The sequence below is a fragment of the Dipodomys spectabilis genome, unplaced genomic scaffold, assembly GCF_019054845.1.
Source record: "Dipodomys spectabilis isolate Male_0828 unplaced genomic scaffold, ASM1905484v1 ptg000017l, whole genome shotgun sequence".
Lineage (NCBI taxonomy): Eukaryota > Metazoa > Chordata > Mammalia > Rodentia > Heteromyidae > Dipodomys > Dipodomys spectabilis.
In genome coordinates, this window is record NW_024870694.1 from 4,799,219 (window position 1) to 4,819,986 (window position 20,768).

Below are 20,768 nucleotides of genomic sequence, written 5' to 3' on the forward strand. Positions count from 1 at the left end.
TGTTGGGGTGTCTCAAAACCTTGCACACATAGGAAACTGTGCAAATGAATTGAGCTGTCCTTCCAAGATGTCTTCTCACCTTTGGCTTCTCACCACCAAATCTGCCTTTGCCAGGAGGGATGTTTCCGGTGGCTTTGGGAATGGACGTCAGACATAGTTCGTGGAGAAATAGAAAAGTGTTTTTCTTCCTCAGCAAGGCTGTGGCTGTTTCTGCCGAGTGGTGGAAAACTCCCTGGACTCCAGGTTTTTTAGGATGGACTTCATAGTTGGTTCCTAGCAGAGAATATAAATTGTCCCCAGACAAAGGTAGACTGACAACTTCAGCTGTGGAGGGGAAAGCGGCCACATCCTGCTCTCTGTTCCCAAGCGGAATGACAGCGCCCAGCATGGGAGGCACACTTGTGTGCCATTTGGAATGCGTTCTCTCTTGGCACCGGAAGAAAGGGTGACCCCGGAGGGATACCATGTTTGGAATTGGAATCCAAGAGGTACTGGCAGTGAGAAAAAACAGGCCAGCACACAGGCAGACTGGCAGAGCACTTAACATACCTCCCAGAGGACAAGATAAGACCTCAGGTCAACAAAGGCGGCAGAGAGATTTCATCTTCACACTGCAGGCTGGACAAGGTGCAGAGAGAGAACTCTCTAGAGGGAGGGGCAGAGGGCTCCCCAGAGAGAGCAGGGCATGTCAAAAGAGCAAAGCATAGGACTCGTAGCAGATACAGGGTCAGCAGTGAAAACTGGATGATCTCTTGAAAGATTTCATTAAGACATTGCGAACAATCATTATATGTTTATTTGATGTGCATTCAACAGAAATAGCTTGGTAAATGCAGCCTTTTGAATTCCAAGCAAACTCTCCCTGTGTTTGGATCTAGTAATAGCTAAGAAATGGTAATTCATATCATCCCTACCACCCACCCTAATATTTCCAAATTATAAATACTATCTCATAAACACCCTTTAAGTGACAGATCTATATTAGGAATTTTATATACTTATTATTTAGTCTTCAGAATACCCTTCCTTCTAAAGCTGAGTGAAACTGAGGCACAGAGTGAGGATGTTTCCACAAGGAGAAAGTGGCAAAGGCTGGATTTGAACCTGAGACAACCAGACTTAAGACTCTGGGCTAAGTCGTTTATATGGTAAGTAGAAATACATGATCCCCAACCTCACATTCCTTTGAAGTCAGATGACTTCCAAGGAACTTCTGGATGCAGTTCTGGGGATATACTTTGGACTGCCAGGAAATAAATCTGGACTCTGAAAACGTTAAGGTAAGAAATGTGACTCTGCCTTCTTGATTCTCCCTCCTGGCTGCTGGGTTAGGAGAAGCCAGAAGTTTTATTGCCCCTAAAGTACAGGTGGTGAACTCAATCACCTTCCAGAACCATCCAAATGCTCAATACACAGGTCTTTACTATTAAAATGCAACCAGTTTAAAAACAAACAGGTATTGTCAAGTGTGCTGAGTGAATCTTCAGTGCAACACATATTTACTGAATGTTTGCTATGAAACAAGTATTAGGGGAAAGAAGCCTCAAAGCAAACAATGACAAGCTGTGCTGGTGACTCACTCCTGTCATCCTAGGTCCTCAGGAGGCTGAGATCTGAGGATCAAGGTTCAAAGCCAGCCTGGGAAAGAAAGCCTGAAGGGCTGAGAAGGTGGCTCAGTGGTTAAAGCGCTTGCCTTGCATGCCTGAGGCCCTGGGTTCGATTCCTCAGCACCACATTAAAAAAAAAGCCGGAAGTGGCGCTGTGGCTCAAGTGGTAGAGCGCTAGCCTTGAGCTGAAGAGCTGAGGGACAGTGCCCAGGCCCAGAGTTCAGGCCCCATGACTGGACCCAAAAAAAAAAAAACAAAAAACAGAAAGCCTGAAGAAAAGTTTAAGAGAATTTTATTAACCAGTTAAAGTAGGAAGTGGGGGTGCTGCTCAAGTGATAAAGTGCTGACCTTGAGCAAGAAAAAGTCAAGAGACTGCTGGGAAGGTGGCTCAGTGGTAGCGTGCTTGCCTTGCATGCATGAGGCCCTGGGTTCGACTCCTCAGCACCACATAAGCAGAAAAAGCTGGAAGTGGCGCTGTGGCTCAAGGGGGTAGAGTGCTAGCCTTCAGCTGAAGAGCTGAGGGACAGCGCCCAGGCCCAGAGTTCAGGCCCCACGACCAGACCTTCCCCCCCAAAAAAGTCAAGTGAGATCTTGAGTTCAGAGTTCAAGTCACAATAATCACACAAGTGCGTGCATGGGCACACACACACACACACACACACACACACACACACACACTTAGTGGTAAAGGAAAAGGGAAGGACTGATTGGAGAAGAAATACCCCAAGCCTCCCTCATGACAATGGATGGACCACGATGTCATCAGAGCAGTGGAGTGTGGGGATTCCCATGTGCTGATTTTGTTCCCTGTCTGCCTCCCAACCAACCTGCATGTTTGAATAAGCAGCAGCTGCTCATCCATCCACCTTAGTCATGCCCCCAGCTCTCAGAGTTGGCATCCCTGCCAGCTGTGAGCAGGAAAGGCAGGTGCAGAGAAGTAACCAAGGCTCTGCCCAAGATTGAATTTCAAAGCAGGTCATCTTTCTCAGCAAGCCTGCCCAATGAGTTGGCCTTGACCTTTAAAGAGACAGGCAGACCCCTCCTACTGCTTGCTTACCCGCCTGCCCATACTGAACTCAGGGAGCTTCCCTGTCAATCTACATGTGATTATGTGAGCAGAGGGTGCTCATGTTTATGAAGCTGCTTTGGTTTCTGCATGCCTTCCCAAGATACTTATTTTATCTTATTTTTTTTTGAGACAGTATCTATCTGACCCACATTTGCCTTGAAATTCTGACCCTCTTGCCTCTAACCTCCCAAACACTGAGATTATAGACATGCATCCCTTCTTTCTTTTATTCTTCTTTCCCTTCTCTCCTTTATCTTTTCTTGCTTGTTTTTTAAATAGAACCACCAAGTTTAGAGAAGATAAGGAAGCTAGAGATGTGGTTCAAGTGGTATAGTGCCGGCCTAGAAGAAAAGGTGTTTGCTTAGGATCACAGAGCTAGTGCACAAAGAGGGATTAAAGCTAAGTCATATACTCCCTGTGTTAGAGTAATATCCTACTAAGGCTTTCGGGAGCTTATATGTAGCTATATACATTTATCACTACACAAGATTTTCATATGCTGTTTGGACATGAGTCCAAGAATCATTTATTAAGAATAAATATGATATCCATGCCCATCAGACAGGATGTGTGATTAGAATACAATGAAACATTGCCTTTAAAACCAGATTTGACAGAAGTGAAAATTTTATTGCATCAATATAGTATGTTCTTATTTATAAACATGAAAATAGAGTATTGGAAAATATTTAGGGGAGGAAACCTCCAGAAATTGGGTAATTTATTGAGTTGATTCAATTCAGGAAGTATTTATTTCAAGATAAACTGTGCTGATGACAAAAGATGTAAAGATGAACCTTAGATAATTAGCGTGTTTAGAGATTTTTTCTTTTTGTCTGCAAGGGGAGAATGACCCAGAAGAACTGCAGTCCCATAAAATGTGTTCAAAAGAAAAAAACAACATGATGGTGGCACCAAGAAATGAGGGAGAGTATTGCAGGGAAGGTGACATTTAAGCTGGTCTGAAATGAGGATTAGGTGTTCCCCAGCTAGGGGGAGAGTATCACAGGACGGGGGAACAAAATGTAAAACAAAAATATGTGGTATATTCCAGTAACAGAGAATGGCTTGTCACAGGTGCAGTAGCAGCAGCAGCTGTAGGCGATGAGACAGAGGTTATAAAGCCAGACAGCTAAGCAGTATCTCCCAGGCATGGTCAGAAATTCAGGCTAGATTTGTAACGGTTTGATTCTGAGGTTTGAACTCAAAAGCCTTGAGTTGCTTGCTTGCTCAGCTGGGGCGCTATCACTTGAGCCATGTCTTCATCTTTGCTTTTTACAAGTGATTTTGGAGATGAAGAATCACCTGTTGCCAGGTCTTGAACAAAGATGTGCAAAAGACAAGCCCAGCATCTCATTGGTTTGATGAATTAAGAATGTGCATGTGACCAATGAAGCACAAGAGGCAAGAATTGGAAGAGCTTGTGGCAGTAAAGCCCACTCTAGACATTATGGAGGCCTAGTCCGAGTTCAGCTGTATGATGATGCAATAGTTGTGCAGTTGCTATGGCCATGAGACATTGCCCAAGGATGAGGACAAAGAGCACATAAATAGAATGTATCATTGAGTCATCATCATAAACCTGGAACTCTCAATCTACACACTTCCTGAGAGGGGAGTAAGTTATACTTCTGTATTGCTTATGTCCAGGTAGTTGTGTGTTCTTGGAACCAAATGCATCGATTCAGGTCTCTGTATGGATTATTCTTCATGGAACAGTCCTTTGAACATTTGCTAATTGTCTTATTTTGCAAAAACTGAACTATAGCCACTCAGGAGACTGAGATCTAAGGATCAAGGTTTGAAGCCCGCCTAGATAGGTCCATGAGACTCTTTTATCTCCAGCTGACCACCAAAAAGGTGGAAGAGAAGCTGTTGCTCAAGAGGTACAGCACAGCCCTAAGCAAAAAAGCTCAGGGACAGCACCCAGGCCAAGTTCAAGCGTTAGGATTCTCTCTTTCTCTTTCTCTCTCTCTCTCCAAGCCTTAGGATTCTCTCTCTCTCTCTCTCTCTCTCTCACACACACACACACACACACACACCTACCTAAATATCAGGCAACTCAAGCTCTAAAATTTTTTCTTTAAAGTTTGAGATAACTATGAGGGGAACTGAATTTTATTATTCAAGATGACCTGGCAGTTATATGAACAAGATAGTTTTGCAGACAATGGTTGCCTACTCAGTATCTATTTACCTCTTCCCCCTTTGCAACAGATTTTGTGTTTCCCATGTATCTAATAAGAGCTAAGGGATGAATTGTTTACATCAAGTAGCATTAGTCATTCTACTAACAAATATTTTATTGTTTCATAAAGGTATAGCTCAACCAGATTTAAGAGCGTCTCAAGAGTCCTGGAGAATGCTTTTCCTCTTCTGCTGGTCTTGAACAAGAAAGCACAACTTGGCTTCATCAGTCTTGGAAGAGCAAGCTCTGAGATGAAAATATATTTATATTATATATTACATATAACATTATATATATGTATGTGTGTGTGTGTATATATATATATATAGAGAGAGAGAGAGAGAGAGAGAGAGATAGTTTTACAGCTAAAGAAACCCTAGGCAGCTGGGCATCAGTGGCTCATACCTGTAATCCTAGCTACTTAGGAGGCTGAGATCTGAGGATTGTTCATTCAAAAACAGCTTCGGCAGGAAAGTCCGTGAGCCACTTATCTCTAACCAGCAGAAAACAGGTTCAAAGTGGTAGAGCACTAGCATTGAGCTTAAGAGCTCAGGGACAAGAAAGAAAAGATAGAAAGAAAGAAAGAAAGAAAGAAAGGAAGGAAGGAAGGAAGGAAGAAAGAAAGAAAGAAAGAAAGAAAGAAAGAAAGAAAGAAAGAAAGAAAGAAAGAAAGGAAGGAAGGAAGGAAGAAAGGAAGGAAGGAAGGAAGAAAGGAAGAAAGAAAGGAAAGAGACAGACAGACAGAAAGAAAGAAAGAAAGAAAGAAAGAAAGAAAGAAAGAAAGAAAGAAAGAAAGAAAGAAAGAAAGAAGGAAAGAAAAAGAAAGAAAGAAAAGAGAAGAAAGAAACCCTAGGTAGTCAAATGTGAACACTTGAGAGAAGTATCTTGGATAACCATCATAGCATCAAATATTCAATGTTATTTTTAATGGATCATATTCATATACTCACCAGTCTATAAGCTCTTTGAACACAGAGCTCATGTTTATCCACTCTGTAGCACACAGTTGGTGGTGCGACTCAGTAAAAGAACCAGCTTCTCATCTCCTTGGGACAGCATGTATGTCTGATTCACCCATGAATACTCAACACCTAGGACTGTTCTTGCATGCACTCAGTCTTCACTAATACATACTAAATGAACATATAAATATGCGATTTTTTTATGTTAGACATCTAGTATGGTTATTAAAAAAATTCTAATGATCTAGACTTACATCCCAGGTCAGTAGCCACTTGGCCAGGATGATTCCCTTTTGCCCAAGACTTGAACACTTTTTCTTGTAAATGGGGATTCCATTTACAAGCCTCATCCTAGAAAATGGTAACCCTAATAAATGGTAACCCTAGGCCTTTGCCTAAGGATATGGCCCTGTTTCCATTAACTTTCTAAACATTTCAAGGTGACACAAAGGGAACTACTTGAAATGGACTGTAAATGTAACTTACTCAGATCAGGAATGATTGAATATTAACAGTGATGTAGCAGCATGTGGTTGTCATCTCATAGTTCATTTTTCAAATCATTTAACATTATTACTAGAACACTGCACATTATCTTTGGGAAGGCTTGTAAGATTATTTCCAACTATGAAAAAGGTCAAGGAGGGTGCTTTAGTTCCTTTGCAATCCAAGCAGACTAACTGGCAAAAGTTTAAAAAAACAAGATATTGGCAGGAACTGATGGAAACAGGAACTCCTAGATACTAAAGTGTGGATGGTTATCTTCCTATTCATCACTCAGGCAGTTCTCATCAAAAGCCGTGAAAACCTGCAGCCTCTGGTTCACCCTGAGCTTAGCGATTAGGAAAGGACACCTACAAGGCTTTCCTATGGTATTTCACTGTAGAAGGATTCCAGAATAGCAAAAAAAAAAAACCCCAAAACAAACAAAAACAAAGTGTGTCCACACATGCAGGGAAAATGTATAAAAAGGTCACTAAAAAAGTAGTCCTTTTGGCTAGGCATTGGTGTCTATAATCCTAGCTACTCAGGAGGCTGAGATCTGAGGATCACAGTTTGAAGCCAGCCTGGGCGGGGAAGTCTATGAGACTCTTATCTTCAATTAACTACCAAGAAGCTAGAAATGATGTTGTGACTCTAACTGGTACAACTAGCTTCGAGCAGAGAAGCTAGGGACAAAGTCTAACCACTGCGCCAGGACTGGAAAGACAACAAAAAGTATAATCCTTTAATAGACTGGTGGGCTTTAAGGGTGATTTCTTTATATTTATAAAACCAACTAGCAAAACACAATCATATATATATATGTATATATAATCAGAATTTTATGTATTTGATATGTATTATCTTCCAGACTGAATTCTAGAAGGGCAGCTGACACATAGCAGGCATCCTAGAAAACATCTGGCTCCAGGATGGTAAGCTAGAGGGGATTCATATATTGCTGATACATACACCTTTGTAGAGCTGTTCTCACCTATGGTAAAACATGTTGAGGGGAAAAGACAATGTCCCAATTTCATTAAAAATAGATTCTATTTAGAAAATATAGAAAACTGTTCCATTTCAGTTTTAAAAATATATAGTAGCTAGGCATGATGGCACATGCATGGAATCCTCTCATTCAGGAGTCTGAGGCAGGAGCTCCAGCCAGCCTTGGCCACAGTAGTAAGACTGTACTACGACTGTCTTTCCCTCCACCAAAAAAATAAGTAAAAATAAAAATGCAGAGGAAAAGCCCAGAATAGCATGTATGAATTAAGAGATTATGGATCTTTGTTTCTTTTTATGGTTCCAGGACAAATTGACTATCTATCAAGAATCTATACCAGGTAGGAAGTTGGTTTATACTGGAGAGTCCAAGATTCTTTTTAAAGAAAAATTCCCTATAAATTATGTTGTGCTCACTAAAAAGTACTAAATACAAATGAACAGTCAAGTAAAAACATGACAAGAATCAAATTATAGGACCTTGAAACAGTAAATGCTACTACTGTACCAAATACTTTCTATACAGTTTTTTTTTTCCTGGTGCTGGGGCTTGAACTCAGGGACTGGGCACTGTCTCTGAGTCTCTTTGTGCTCAAGGTTAGCGTTCTACCACTTGAGCCACAGCACCACTTCCAGTTTTTTCTGAGTGGTTTACTGGAAATAAAAGTCTCATGAACTGTACTACCTGGACTTGGCTTTGAACCATGATTCTCAGATCTCAGCCTCCTGAGTAGCTAGGATTACAGTTATGAGTTATAGGCACCCAGCTATATACTATTTTAATTAGTACTTACACTGCTTTATTTTGATGGTGTTACTGGGGTTTGACCTTGGGGCCTGTGCTTGCTGGGCAGATTTTTTTTTTTTGTCGGTCATGGGGCTTGAACTCTGGGCCTGAGCACTGACCCTCAGCTCTTCAGCTCAAGGCTAGCGCTCTACCACTTGAGCTACTTCCGGTTTTCTGGTGGTTTATTGGAGATAAGAGTTTCACAGACTTTCCTGCCCGGACTGGCTTTGAACTGCAATCCTCAGATCTCAGCCTCCTGAGTAGCTAGGATTACAGGTATGAGCCACCGGTGCCCAGCTCTTGGCAGACATTCTTACATCTGAGCCACAACTCCAGTCCTGATTTTTGTTGGTTATTGTGGAAAGAGTTTCACTTTCTGCCCAGGCATTCATAACTTTCTGTGCAGCTAGAATAACAGGAGCATGCCATTGTATCCAAGTCTTTGTTGAGAAAGAGTCTCTCAAACTATTCTGCCTACTTGGGCTTTGACTGTGATCCTTCTAATATCAGCATTTTGCTAAATAGCTAAGATGACAGGCATGTGCCACAGGTGCTGGGCTCTCATGATCTTTTAAGTTAGGTATTCATTATTTCTTTTCAGATGAAAAAAAGCAGATTCAAAGATACTGTGGCTCACCTGACATCACATAGCCAGCTGTTGAACCTGTTTGCTATAGTTCAAAGCCAGCCTCTTAATAATAACTATCTTATCTCTAGACAATGAACTTCTGATCTTAGTCCATTCTACAATGTAACTATTCACATTATATTAATGACCCTAGTTGAGATCTTTCAAGCCAAATCATCCTAGTTTGGTACAAAGTCTAAGGAACTTCTCCAAATGAGGGAACTAGCAAAGAACAACACTGGTTTAGATAATAAGACCAAAGTTTTGTCCAGTTCTTGCCTTTAATAAAGCTAAAAATAAAGGGGTGGGATGTGCCTCACATGGGTAAGGCCATTGGGTTAATCCCAAGTACAACATCAGATTAAATTAAAATTAAAAAATCTAAGAACAAAATATGTGGTATCTTTTTCCTGAACCCTGATGTTCAGGGTTTCTTTTGGTGACAGGGTCTCAATAAGTGCCACAGGCGAACCTTGAACTTGGAATCCTCTTGTTTCTAGCTTTCTGAGTGCTAGGATTACAGGGGTACCCCTTCAAGCCTGGCAAAATATGACTCATAAATGAAAGGATATCACTGCCATACTCATTCTGAATTGGTAAAGGGTATTCACTCAGATTCCATGTACCTAGTTGTGGAGATTTTCCTGGTTGAGAAAATATCTGTTTTCTGCTAACAATGAATATCCATTGTTACTAGAATAACACCGTAACAAACAAAAGAAACTCTAGTCACAAGATTTGTGATTACACTCTTTAAAGAGTAATACAATCTTTAGGGGATACATAGGCTATGGGAGGAATACAAATAGAAATACGCCTGAAGATCTCTCACCATGGACATTTTCTTTAATAAATTATAAATACTCTATTCATTTATCAAAGTTCACAGAACAGCTCCCAAAATGATTTAATCTTCATTCTTCTGGGGTTATTCATTCACAGAGCAGGCCACCTACAGAAAAGATTTATTTTAGAAAGTCAGATGTCAAACATCAGATTTGATCTGTAGAGGTAGAGACTTAAGACCACTAGAAACAAATGCTTAAGTCAAGTTATTATTAACTAATTGTTATAATTACTCTACATCAGTAATGATAGATTTACATTTTAAAATTCTAGTTTACCCTAATTAAAAACTTCCTGATACTATCATTACATCATTTTATCTTTAGAATCTTTAGTTGAGGTAAAAGATTATTTTTTTTCCCCCAAAGATATCTCCCAAAAAATGCTAAGACATTTTTATAACATTCAACAGAACAGATTTGCAAATCCCTGTCTTTGCTGATCAAAAACATTTGGCAAAGATCCGGGAAGTAGAAGACAGAAGGTCAATTTAGTACACAAAACACTTCCTGTACAAAGTTACTACCCTCAGTCTCAAGGGCAAAATAAGGACAACCCATTAAAAATTCATTTGGAAAGATCAGAAAGGGAGAGTAACTGAACATAGGGTTCTGGTGTAGTCTGGCAGTGCCAGGCTTCTCTCCAAATAGCTCTCTTCCACTCCCAATCCTAAGATGGATAACCGTCAGGTCAGGAAATTCAAGACTAATGAACCATCATCTAGTGTTCCCTTTATCTGACTTAATAGGAAGACTCATTTAAGATTCAACTCCCAGCTCTAGAAAACTCAAAATCATACACTTAAGGAAAGGTTTAAGGCTGGAAATGTGGCTTAGTGGTAGAGTCAATGCCTCATATGCATGAAGCCCTAGGTTCGATTCCTCAGTACCAAATACACAGAAAAAGCCGAAGTTTCACTCTTGCTCAAGTGGTAGAGTGTTAGCTTTGAGTAAAGGAAGCTCAGGGACAGTGGCCAGGCCCAGAGTTCAAGCTCCAGGATTGAGAAAAAAAAGGTTTGGGCAGGAATAAAAATCAAAAATGAGGCTGTGGCATAAGTGAGAGCGCTAGCCTTGAGCTGAAGAGCTGAGGGACAGCACCCAGACCCAGAGTTCAGGCCCCATGACCGACCAAAAAAGAAAGAAAAAGAAAATCAGTCAGAAGATAGGAAAAAAAATGTGTAGAATCACTACCATCACACTCATTTTTTTCTAAGTAGTTTTCAAGTCTCCACCTTTGTAGTTAAATACATAATTTATATTTAGCACATTCCCTATTATTTCTTTAGTTCTGGTCATGAATTGTTAAAAAGAGATGTACTTAAAAATTATCTAAGGGTTTCTGAGTTAATAGCAGGCCACAGTTCTGGTAAGACCCACTGGCTAAATTCGCCTACTTTTATATATAAAAAAATATATAAAAGAGGAACAATAGACTTATTATTCTATCTTCTGCATTCAAGTTACAAAAATGATTTTATTTTACTTAGGATTAACATTAAAACCTACACAGGTTTTTGAATTAAGAAATTTCCATGGTCATTGCTGGGAAACTATATTTGCAAAACAGCATTCCCCTGCAGCTATTCTCAGAAAACTATGGTTTAATAGCCTGACAGCAGTATAGTTAATTTTATTTTAAACAGATCCCATTAGATTCATAGTACTGCTCCAGTACTGAGATCTAAGACTATATAATCAGGACATTCATTTAACAAACCTCAACTAAATGTCTGCTAGCCACAACTTGCCATGTACAGGTTATTAGACTCTAGTTTCTATTTTATAATTAATATACATGCGTGTATGTGCGTGCACACACACATATATACACACCATTTAATCTCTACAGCAGTTCTCTGAAATAGTTTGGGAATTTAACATCTCTATTTGATAGACAGGTTCAAAAATTAAAGAGGTATCCAACACTACAGTCAATTTATGATCAATTTTCTAAATTTAAAGCTTTTATTTATTTATTTTGGTCGGTCATTCGGTCATGGGGCTTGAACTCGGCATGAGTGCTGTCCCTCAGTTCTTCAGCTCAAAGCAAGTACTTTACCACTTGAGCCACACTGCCACTTCCAGTTTTCTGGTGGTTTATTGGAGATAAGAGTTTCACAGCTTTTCCTGTCTAGGCTGGCTTTGAACCATGACCCTCAGATCTCAGCCTCCTGAGTAGCTAGGATTACAGGTGTGAGCCACTGGTGCCTGGCTACATTTTGTTTTATATATAAATGAAATATAAACCTACCCCTCTTACTCTTTGCCTTGAAAACACAATGAAAACCATGCTATCTTCTGGTCCTTCTGAATGTATGATACCTATATCAACCATTCTATCATATGCATGGCTCACATGAAGTGCAAGAGAAGTTTTTGTTGTTCCTAAATTAGCATTTCTGGGCTGGAAAGGTGGCTCAGTGGTAGAGCGCTTGCTTTGCATGCATGAGGCCGTGGGTTTGATTCCTCAGCACCACATAAGCAAAAAAGAAAAAAACCAGAAGTGGCACTGTGGCTCAAGTGGTAGAGCACTAGCCTTGAGCTGAAGAGCTGAGGGACAGCATCCAGGCCCAGAGTTCAGGCCCCATGACCGGACCAAGAAAAAGAAAAAAAAAACTAAATTAACATTTCTTTTATATACTCTAGTTTCTCTTCAGATCATATAAATCTCTTGCCTTTTAGGAAATTAGCATTTTTTACTATTTTACAAAATAATCCAACATAGGACTTAAGTAACCATTAACTGCCACGTAAGTATACATTTATATATACTAAAAGATTTACCATATTATATATTGAATCACAAAATATACTAAAGCTCTCTGCTTCTAACTGAAAAAAAGTGCAACCATCATGTCTTGATGTAAGTTAAACACCACTGGAGTAAAAACCTGCTGGTAGACAGGAGGACCAAATGAAGCCCCAGGACTTGCAGCCCAGACAGTTTTCCACTAGGCACAGTTGTTATCAGTGAGGGGACACAGCCTTCCTCCTTCACTCTACTCTTTTTCTTTTAGTTATTAATGGCTTATTATTTCAAGTCTATGATTTTACTTATTACATATAGAAAGTAGATTTTCCCCCTTAGGTGGATTATATTAAGTCATGAAGAAGCTGGGTGCAGGTGGCTCACACCTGTAATCCTAGTGACTTAGGAGGCTGAGATCTGAGGATTGTGGTTCAAAGCCAGTCCAGGCAGGAATGTCTGGGAGACTCTTATCTCCAACTAACTACCAGAAAACTGGTAGTGGTACTGTGGCTCAAGTGGTAAAGTGCTTGCATTGAGCTGAAGAGCTCAGGGACAGTGCCCATGCCCAGAGTTCAAGCCCTATGGCTGACAAAAAATAAAAATTAAAAATTAAAAAAAAATAACAAAAAGACATGAAGAACCAAATTACTCTTTGGATTTTATTATGTGAGAAAATCAACCCATGGTCTAGTCAAGCAACTGTGCTATTTATATTCTAGTGCACAGATACGCTTATCCTCCCTTGTTTATACTTTAGAGAAAGCCTGGCTGTACATGAAATTCCAGCGAGACAGCAAAGAGGTGAGAAGGAAAGAAACCAGGCTATATCACTAAGAAATCAGAATGTGGCTTTGGTATTATCTCTCAGCTATCACTAGTTATAAGCAGCAGTGGGGGTGGATCTTAGGACCAGGCACAAAGCAGAGTGAGTCTGCCCAGAGACAGGTTCTAGTTCTGATCCTATTTAACCCACCTCAGGAGTCCTTTCATTACTACAAGCCTTCATTTCCTCATTCATTTAATTAATAATTCTTGATTGAGTACCTACTATGTAGGTAGTTTTACAAGTGTCAGGATATGATAGTGAGTGGAATGGGAATGTAAACTCTTTCTTTTTTTTGTTGTTGATTGTGGGGCTTGAACTCTGGGCCTGAGCGCTGTCCCTCAGCTCTTCAGTTCAAGGCTAGCGCTTTACCACTTGAGTTACTGCGCCACTTGTGGTTTTCTGGTGGTTTATTGGAGACAAAAGTTTCATGGACTTTTCTGCCCGGGCTGGCTTTGAACCGAGATCCTCAGACCTCAGCCTCTTGAGTAGCTAGGATTACAGGCGTGAGCCACCGGCACATGGCTGTAAACTCTTTGGTTTTTTTTTTTGGGGGTCCGGTCATGGGGCCTGAACTCTGGGCCTGGGCGCTGTCCCTCAGCTCTTCAGCTCAAGGCTTAGCGCTCTACCACTTGAGCCACAGAACCACTTCCGGCTTTTTTCTTTTTGCTTATGTGGTGCTGAGGAATTGAACCCAGGGCCTCAGGCATGCAAGGCAACCGCTCTACCACTGAGCCACCTTCCCAGCCCTGTAAACTCTTTCTTATACTTTACATTCTGGTTGGTATGAAACAATGACCAAAACTTTCTCTTTCTCTTTCTCACTCTCTCTCTTACACACACACATTCTACAAGTAATAGAATTAAGAACAAAGTGATGACTAGCCACACCTAGCTATTAAGATTTAACTAAAAATGCAGTCACTGAAAGTCTCTTTTATCACTAAATTTTGTATTCAAAATTCTTTTAAAATAGTCTGTTTCAGTTTTATTAAAGGATGAAAGAGAAATCACAACAATTCCATTTTTGTTTGCAGAAAATAATATTTCTATTTACTAAAACCCATATTAGAAGAAATAACGAGCATTCTGTCTAGTTCCATAACTAAAAAAAGGGAGTATTTTGAACTTCCTATGGCTCCTCTGACTATAACCTAACTCTAAAGGCTTTTGTTAAACCCTTGAAAGTTATATACTCACTGAATGATATGTTATATAAGCTCACTGAATGAATGCTTGCAACTTATTACTGTCATTTTTACCCCACACTGGAACCTGAAGTTATTATTATTATTTTAACCAATATGGACACACTAGATTAGCCAGCTGAAGTATCTTTTAACTAGCCTATTGTCCAAAGGTTGCTAAATCTGTAAAATGATATTGAAAAATTTAAAGCAATATGCTCACTCACCATTTTATATCTTAAACCCCAGAGCTCTCATGCACTCCTTGTGGGCCTCAATTAGATGTCCACAGTGTTCTTCTCCTTTCTCAATGATGCTATAAAGCAAAGTGATCTTGTTATTTAAAAAGGCATTATTATTTTTTTTGGGGGGGGTCCGGTTGTGGGGCCTGAACTCTGGGCCTGGGCGCTGTCCCTCAGCTCTTCAGCTCAAGGCTAGCACTCTACCACTTGAGCCACAGCGCCACTTCCGGCTTTTTTCTTTTTGCTTATGTGGTGCTGAGGAATTGAACCCAGGGCCTCATGCATGCAAGGTAAGCGCTCTACCACTGAGCCACCTTCCCAGCCCTAAGAAGGCATTAATAAATATCATGACAGATTGAAGCAGAACATGGTTAAGGGCGGCTGGTGTTTAAAAGAATGCTGTTATACCAAATAATTTTGCTTTTACATGCTTCTGTGGTAGTGTCATGCCTGAAAAGATGTTCTGCAGAACTAGCTTGTTTTTGTTTTTTAAATTAGTCATGGGGCCTGAACTCTGGGCCTGGGCACTGTCACTGTCCCTCAGCTCTTCAGCTCAAGGCTAGCGCTCTACCACTTGAGCCACAGTGCTACTTCTGGCTTTTTCTGAGGAATTGAACCCAGGGCCTCATGCATGCAAGGCAAGTACTCTACCACTGAGCCACTTTCCCAGCACCTGCAGAACTAGTTTTGGGGAAAGTGAGTAATCTCATCAGAAGAAATGATTCTGCATATCAAATATTACCTTTAGATCCTATTTAAGGAACACTACTCCATAATGACATAAATCAACTAGAATCTTTTGTTAAATGAAAGGCAGAGAAGAGGTTAACTTTTTCTTTTATCACAGATGAATTAACTTCAGATTTCTGTCCTACATTCCAACTTGCCTAAATAAATGTAGTTTTAACTTTAGGTTTCTGTCCTACATTCCAACTTGCCTAAATAAATGTAGTTCTAACCATCAGGTGACCAAGATGTAAGTTTAAATCCACTTTTGATGATTAAAAATAATCACTGGTAGGGGGCTGGGTGTGGTGGTAATCCCAGCACTCAGGAGGATAGGAAAAGAAGATAACAAATTCCAAGCTAGTCTGGAGTACCTTGTGAGACCCTGTCTGGTGGAAGGGGGTACAAAACAAAGCATCAACAAAAACTAATCTAGGCCCACACAGCTTTATTTCTAGGGCCTGTAAATTTAATTTTAGCAGACAATCAAGTGAGGTCAAGTTCAATTACAAATACGGACTCCTCTTGACAGGCTAAGAAGTTTGAGGCAATCCATGTAAAAAGAATCTAAGGAAGGAGATAGTTTCTCCTTTCATTAAAGTCTTTCCCAACCTCCAGTAGATCAAGGGTTGCCTGCTGGGGAGAGGCTTCTGGGGATAGTGAGCTCCTTACAAAAATAACAGCATTCATTGTTCCTTTATGAAGGCTACCTATACCTAGATTGGTTGGCCCTTGATGTGGTTTGTATCAGCAAACCTATACAGTAAGCCTGGAGGCAGATACATTAACAGGGTATTTTACAGACATGAGTCAGACATTATTAAATAATTTGCACAAGGACACCAAGCTGGCAGATCAGGAGTCAAAGCCTGACTCTGAATCCCAGGCTCTTAATTACAATGCCATTTGGCCCAAAGATTCAATAAGCACTTACTGGTACCACTGCAGCAATTTCAGTATCAGACTGCATGAAGTCTGAATTCTCCATCTAAGTATTATTTGGCAAGTGCTGTGAATTTTTTTTATCAAAAAGCACTGGCTCCTAAAATTTTATTACTTCTCATAATTATACCAATTATGAGTTTGTTGCCTTCCCCCTATTTTTCTATTTTCCTATTATGAGGACAAGGGACATTATCTGAGGTATCTTTCCGATGAGATCTGTTCTGTAACTGAGACTCTAAGCAAGAACAAACAAAACCTAGAAAAATGTTCCTATCACCTACATTGTAGACTGGTAAAATGATCTTTTAAAATACAATTTTATTGTTATCGTTGAGGTGTTGTATAGAGGGGTTACCATTTCATACATCGGGTAATGAGTTCATTTCTTTTTTGGACAATGCCACTTCTTCCTTTGCTTTCTCCCGGTTTCCCCCTTCCATCTCTGACCAATGGTGAATTGATTTTTATCTTTTGGTTGCCTTAAAAGAGTTGAAGGAGAAGCCGGGCATCCGTGGCTCACCTTTGTAATCCTAGCTACAAATGAGTCTGAGATGTGGTTCAAAGCCAGCACAGGTGGGCAAGCCTGTGAGACTCATCTCCAAATAACCACCAAAAAGCCAGAAGTGGAGCTGTGACTCAAGCTATAGAGAGTGAGCCTTGGGGGAAGTGGGGGGAGGGAGGAAGCTCAGGGAGAGCACCCAGGTCCCGGCCCGGAACACACACACACACACACACACACGCACACGCACACACACGCACACAGGGTGCAGGGAGACTATTTCAGGAGTGTATGATCTGTAGGTATGTGGGGGAGGGAGCCATTGGGAACGCCCAGTTTTTACTCTGGTCTTGTCATATCTAGCCCTTAGCTCGTGGTATAGCAATCACAGGTGTGCCTTTCTAAGCTCCTTCAGCTCAGGTAACGCTTTCACACGCGATCGCGTCCTCGGACTTCATGTGCATAGTGCTTAGCACGTGCGATGCCGGCGAGCTACTCGTGGGAGGTACCCAGGGCCGACCTGATTCTCTCTCGGGTCCCTCTGTCTTTCCCCCCGGCTCAACTGGGCGTCGGGTCAGACCGTGGACTGACAGACAAATCGGCTAACTTGAAAACCCACGGGGCCCTCTAACTGTGGGGAGCCTCACAGCCCCGGAGGGCAGAGGGCAGGGGGCGAAAGGCAGAGGGCAGAGGGCAGAGGGCAGAGGCGGCCTAGGCCGGGCGCCCTCCCCGGCGCCGCACTGACCACGCATCGCGCGCCTTCTTGGTCTCCGGACAGGCGCAGCACGGTTTCAGCGGCTTCTTCTCCTGCGTCGCAGACGGGGCAGGGCTCGCGGCCGCCAGACCCGGCATCTTTCCAGACCGAAGCAGCTGTGAGCGTGAACACCACCACCTCTCCCAGCCCCGGCAAACGCCGACCCACAGGCCGCTTCCGCAGTCGCCCCAGAGGAGGCAGGAAGTCCAGCCTCTCCCACAGAGGGCGGGGCTAAAGGTCGGCGGAGAAGAGGAAGAGGCGGGATTTAGGTCTTCACGAGAGCGCATGCGCAGCTTTCTCTTGTGTTTCTTTTCTCTTTTCCTCTTCCTCTCCCCCCCCCTCTTTCTCTCTCGCTTCCCCTTTCCCCTTTCCCCTCTCCCCTCTCCCCTCTCCCCTCTCCCCTTTCCCTTCCTCTCCCCTCTTCCCCTTTCCTTCCTCTCCCTTGTCCTCTCTCCTCTCTCCTTCCCTCTCCTCCCCTCTCCTCTTCCTCTCCCCTGTCCCCTGTCCCCTGTCCCCTCTGATCGTATTAATTGGGGAACTGTAAGGCTGCAGAGACTTGGCAACCCCTCTACCTCCCAGGAATGTAGAAACTGAAGCCCAAGAAAGCTGACCCTCCTTGCTTCTTACTGACCTTCTTGCTTCTTGCTTCTACTTAAAAATGAGTAGAAAGGACATTTGAACAATCCACAAGTATTGGCAGGGAAAAAGTCTTTTAATCTGTTGGATGTATTAAATCCTCAGTCATGTGTTATGACTTCCACCTGCTTTTAGTATGGGTTATTCAAATATACTAATTCACTCATGTTCCAATTAGTAAAATGGAGAACTTCCCTCGCCTTGGCATTTCTTGAATTTGGTTTGATAGATAAGTAAAGTAGTGCCCGAGTAGTGTTGCACCAGTTATTTGCAATAGACTAAGCATAATTCAGTTTTGTTTTGTTTTTCCTGCAGAGAACTGATTGTGACAATTGAATTCCCACAATGGGAAAGTGGGATAAAAGTGGCGTGCATTCCCTTTGCCAGCCAATTCTCTGCAGGAAAAAATAAATTATGTTCATCGTATCGCAAGTAACCCCAAGTAGCTGGGATTACAGGCGTATGTCACCATGCGTGCCTTTCATATTTAAAAGCAGGACTGCAAGGTATAGATATTTGGGGTGCTCAGAAGTAATGTATCCCCTAACCAGTGTGTTTCTATATTTCAGAGATTCAGCTCATGGAATCTGTGGGTATCTGTGAAAGGTGTTGCAGAGAGTAATTTTCTACATGTATATTTTCCAATTTATTAACTCATCCTCATTTTGTCATTAGAAAACTTAATCAGCATGATTTTTGTTTAATTTTGGATTTATATGTTGACTAATATGACATTACCCAAATGTTCTCGTTTTTGTTTTTGTCAGTCATGGGTCTTGAACTCTGGGCCTGGGTGCTGTCCCTGAGTTTTTCAACGCAAGGTCAGCACTCTACCACTTGAGCCACAGTGCTTCTTCCGGTTTTTGTTGGTTAATTGGACTCACGGACTTTTCTGCTGGAGCTGGCTTTGAACCGCGATCCTCAGATCTCAGCCTCCTGAGTAGCTAGGATTACAGGCATGAGCCACTGGTGACTGGCAATATTCTCCTTTTTAAAATTTAAATTAAATTTATTTTTTATTATCTTTAGGCAGTTATACAAAGGAATTGGCATTTAACAAAGCGGTTTATGAGTATATCTTAATTAATATCATTCCTTTCAACATTCTTACCCATCCTTCCTCTGTGTATTCTTTCCCTCACTCTTAATTTTATAGGATATACATTGTCAATGCTCTCCTAACTTCACTGTCATCCATTCTTTGAACTAGATGTACAATCACATTGTTTAAAATCTTGCTTCACAAATAGTGCTTCTTGGCCTAGTACCATCAACATCACTTATAAACTATACTATACATATGATTCAATAAATCATAAGAAAAAGAAAGTAAACTTAACATCTGGAGAAAAATTGACACTGCTACTGCAGATATAGTAAAAACCTAATGTATAAAAGATAAGAGTAAGCCTAGGGTTGGGAAGGTGGCTCAGTGGTAGAGCGCTTGCCTTGCATGCATGAGGCCCTGGGTTCGATTCCTCAGCACCACATAAGCAAAAAGAAAAAAAGCCGGAAGTGGCACTGTGTCTCAAGTGGTAGAGCGCTAGCCTTGAGCTGAAGAGCTGAGGGACAGCGCCCAGGCCCAGAGTTCAGGCCCCACGAAGGGACCCAAAAAAACAAAACAAAACAAGAGTAAGCTTAATAGCAGAAAGCAGAGTTAGTATATCTTTATACTGAGGGGTAGGAATTACTTACATTTCAAAAACACAAGGTATAAACTTAAAATGTAAATTTTGGTGAAGTTAATTGCACCAAAGTAAAAGTTTGGAATTTTATATAGGACACCATAGAAAAAGTTAAACAAATAGATGCTAGTTGTGAGAAAATATTTGAAATATTTACAATTTTAAAACATTTTTAAAATTAAAAAGTATTCACTTAGAATGTGTATTCGGTTGAAACCACATAATCTTTATTCATAATAGTTTCCCTGTACAAGGGCTGTTGGTTTCATCAGTCATCATTTTATCTTCACAGCAGTTGAAATTATTTACTTTTATAGATGAGTGGAATGAGGTTCAGAGATGTACATGACTTGTTTAAGGTCCTATAACTTGAGAGCTTGCACATCTCCCTAAGTTCTATTTACTATCCTACTTCATTTGACTATTTCTTATTTTAAAATTAATTACTAATCTGTATTTACTTGTATTGTTGAATTCTTATTTATAGTAAATGAACAAGGAAGAAAAGGAAGAATATCCAAGAGAATTTAAGGAGTTACTAGAGTTGAGATTGACATTAATCATTGACCAAATTTAATTACGTATATTAAGCCACTTAATTATCTTCTTGTTTTAGAATGGCTATACCCAACCCTCAGTTTACTTTTCCTTCTACCTTTTAATTCTTGACTAAGTAAGCCTCACAGTCAACTTTGATTTTCACATTACCATCATGCTTTACTTATCTTGCTCAGCTTGATTTCCTGTAGACTTGTTGGAAGGTCTGTTTTGGTATTAAAGGGAAAATGAGAATATAAAACATGGAATTTGTTGTTTCCTATTCCACTCCAAGGGAAAAAAATCTCAATAACCTATTGCCTCCAAGAATTAAAAAATACAATTTTTAAAGAGCTATAATTATTGATCAAATTGGAAGTAGGCAGCATATGGAGATTAAATAGTAAA

General features: G+C 40.9%; 1 protein-coding gene and 1 long non-coding RNA gene across 2 annotated transcripts; both read right to left on the reverse strand.

The window, feature by feature from the left end:
- Positions 1-4,990: 4,990 nt before the first annotated feature.
- LOC122096750 lies at positions 4,991-6,605 on the reverse strand. The gene is made up of 3 exons (XR_006145383.1): positions 6,313-6,605; positions 5,815-5,997; positions 4,991-5,110 (listed from the first exon to the last, which is right to left on the reverse strand). It is a non-coding gene; the product is annotated as an uncharacterized LOC122096750 (long non-coding RNA).
- Positions 6,606-9,577: 2,972 nt separating this feature from the next.
- On the reverse strand, positions 9,578-17,705 carry LOC122097798 (cytochrome c oxidase copper chaperone). Its single transcript, XM_042668382.1, has 3 exons — positions 17,494-17,705; positions 14,564-14,652; positions 9,578-9,684 (listed from the first exon to the last, which is right to left on the reverse strand). The coding sequence occupies exons 1-2, from the start codon at positions 17,598-17,600 to the stop codon at positions 14,568-14,570; spliced, it is 192 nt and encodes a 63-aa protein (XP_042524316.1). The 5' UTR covers positions 17,601-17,705; the 3' UTR covers positions 9,578-9,684; positions 14,564-14,567.
- Between the last annotated feature and the right edge of the window lie 3,063 nt (positions 17,706-20,768).

What these genes read in the sequence shown, in the direction of transcription:
- LOC122097798 (XM_042668382.1), bottom strand. Translation starts at nt 17,600, where the DNA reads ATGCCGGGTCTGGCGGCCGCGAGCCCTGCCCCGTCTGCGACGCAGGAG. An exon ending in AAGAAGGCGCGCGATGCGTG is followed by an intron (nt 14,653 to 17,493) that starts GTCAGTGCGGCG and finishes TTTGCTTTATAG; the next exon opens with CATCATTGAGAAAGGAGAAG.